This window comes from Penaeus monodon, chromosome 29 (genome assembly GCF_015228065.2).
Source record: "Penaeus monodon isolate SGIC_2016 chromosome 29, NSTDA_Pmon_1, whole genome shotgun sequence".
In the NCBI taxonomy this organism is placed as follows: Eukaryota; Metazoa; Arthropoda; class Malacostraca; order Decapoda; family Penaeidae; genus Penaeus; species Penaeus monodon.
Window position 1 is genome coordinate 24827603 of NC_051414.1, and position 1803 is coordinate 24829405.

Below are 1803 nucleotides of genomic sequence, written 5' to 3' on the forward strand. Positions count from 1 at the left end.
CTGTCTTGTCTGTCGGGTTTTTTCGCCGTTGTCTCTGTCTGTCTGTCTGTTTCTGTCTCTGTCTGCTGTTTGTCTCTGTCTGTCTGTGGTGTCTCTGCTCTGTCTGAGTTTTCCGTCTGTGTGTCTCTGCTCTGTCGTCTGTGTTTGTTTGTCTTCTGTCTCGTTGTGTCTTGTTTTCTTGTCTGTGACGTTGTCTCTGTCTGCGTTTGTCTCTGTCTGCTGTTTGTCTCTGTCTGGTTTTTTGTTCTGTCTGCGTGCCGTCTGTCTGTTTTCTCGGTTGTCTGTTGTCTGTCTGTTGTTTTTCCTTGTGTTGTTTTTTGTTGTATGTTTTTCTTGGGCTTTGAATCTGCTGTCGTTTGCCTGTGCTGTTTGTCCGTCTGGGGTTTTTTCCTTTTCTTTTTTCTTCTTCTTTTTCCTGTCGTCTTTTTCCCGTTGTGTTTTCCTGTGTTGTTTGTTTGTGCTGTTTGTTGTCTGGTTGTCCTGTTGTGTTTGTTGTTGTCTGTTGTTTGGGTCTGTGTCCGTCTGTCTGTGTTTTTTTGCCGAGTGAGTAGTGGTCTCTGTTAATGGTTGTCTTGTTTTTGTCCTGTCTGTCTTTGGGTTTTTCTGACTTGTCGTTGTTTGTTTTTTTTTTTTCGGTCTTTTGTTCTCTTCTCTGCGTCTTCTGTATTTTGCAGTCCGTGTTTGCTTGGTCTGAGTCTGACGTTTGGTCCTGTACGGAAGTGGGTGTGTTTTTTGGTTAGGTGTGTTTTTTGGGGGGGGTGTGGGTGGGGTTGTTGGTGGTGGGGATGTCTTGTGTGTGTGTGTGTGTTGTGTGTGGTGGTGATGTCTGCGTGTGTGAGTGTCTGATTGGGTGATGGTGTGGTGGTTGTGTGTTGTTGTATTGTGTTGTGTGTGTGTGTGTGTGCATTCGTTGACACAGATCATGGACACCCATGCATCCATAATGACACTGATAAAATTTGCTTACGTCGAAGTGAAATCTATTTTCGTTTTTGTTCCTCATTTTCATTTTTCACGCGAGTCTTTCTAGGGTTTTATTTTTTTAGATAGATTCAAGGATAGACAAACTTTATCCTTAAAGCTTTGGTTAACATGAGGTTGGAGACTCTTCACGCAGGTCTTGTCTTGCGAGTCAAAGGGAAAATTCTTAATAATGAACAGTTTCTCAACAAGATTCTTCGTTCACTAGCGATCCTTAGCCGGCCGACGGTATTTTTTCCCTCTCTAGTGACAGCCGGAGGGTCGCGGTGGCGGGAAAAATTAGGAAAAAAAGATAGCAAACAAAAAATTACTGGAAGACCTTTCGTCATTTTTTGTGATATTTTTTTACGCAATGTTGTCGATTCGCAATGTAACCGTAATGCACACAACGCTCTAACCGCATTTCTATTTCACGTTTCATGATCAAGTGATAAAAAAATGGTTTTTGCTCCGCCAAAGGGGTCTTATCCGTTACGGGAAAAATCTCTGCGTAGTCATAATAATAATTTTCCGTTTTTGGCCAAAAAAAAATTAATTAAAACCTCAGACGAAAGCAAATACCAAAAGCATAAAGAATACTTAGCCGAAATTATGATTTTTTTTATGAAACCATATCTGATTTTTTTCGGGCAAACAACTTCATTATTCTGTCCACGCTTACTGAAACAGTCCGGGGAGGCAGGAGGGCAGAGGGTTTACAGCGTGACGACACTTGATTATGAGTAGGGAATTTACGCGCTGAATCTTTGGCCTTAGTGGATGAAGCTGAGCTTTCACCGAATGCATTTGGACACACTGTTATGCTATGCTGGAATTAGGTAA

At 42.0% G+C, this 1803-nt stretch overlaps 1 protein-coding gene across 1 annotated transcript in view; it reads right to left on the reverse strand.

The window, feature by feature from the left end:
* The window catches only part of LOC119591784 (ankyrin-3-like), a 61417-nt gene that overhangs the window by 56303 nt on the left and 3311 nt on the right, over nt 1-1803 (reverse strand). The window contains 1 exon segment of the mRNA XM_037940528.1: nt 1643-1789. Coding sequence (XP_037796456.1) covers nt 1643-1789 — 147 coding nt within the window.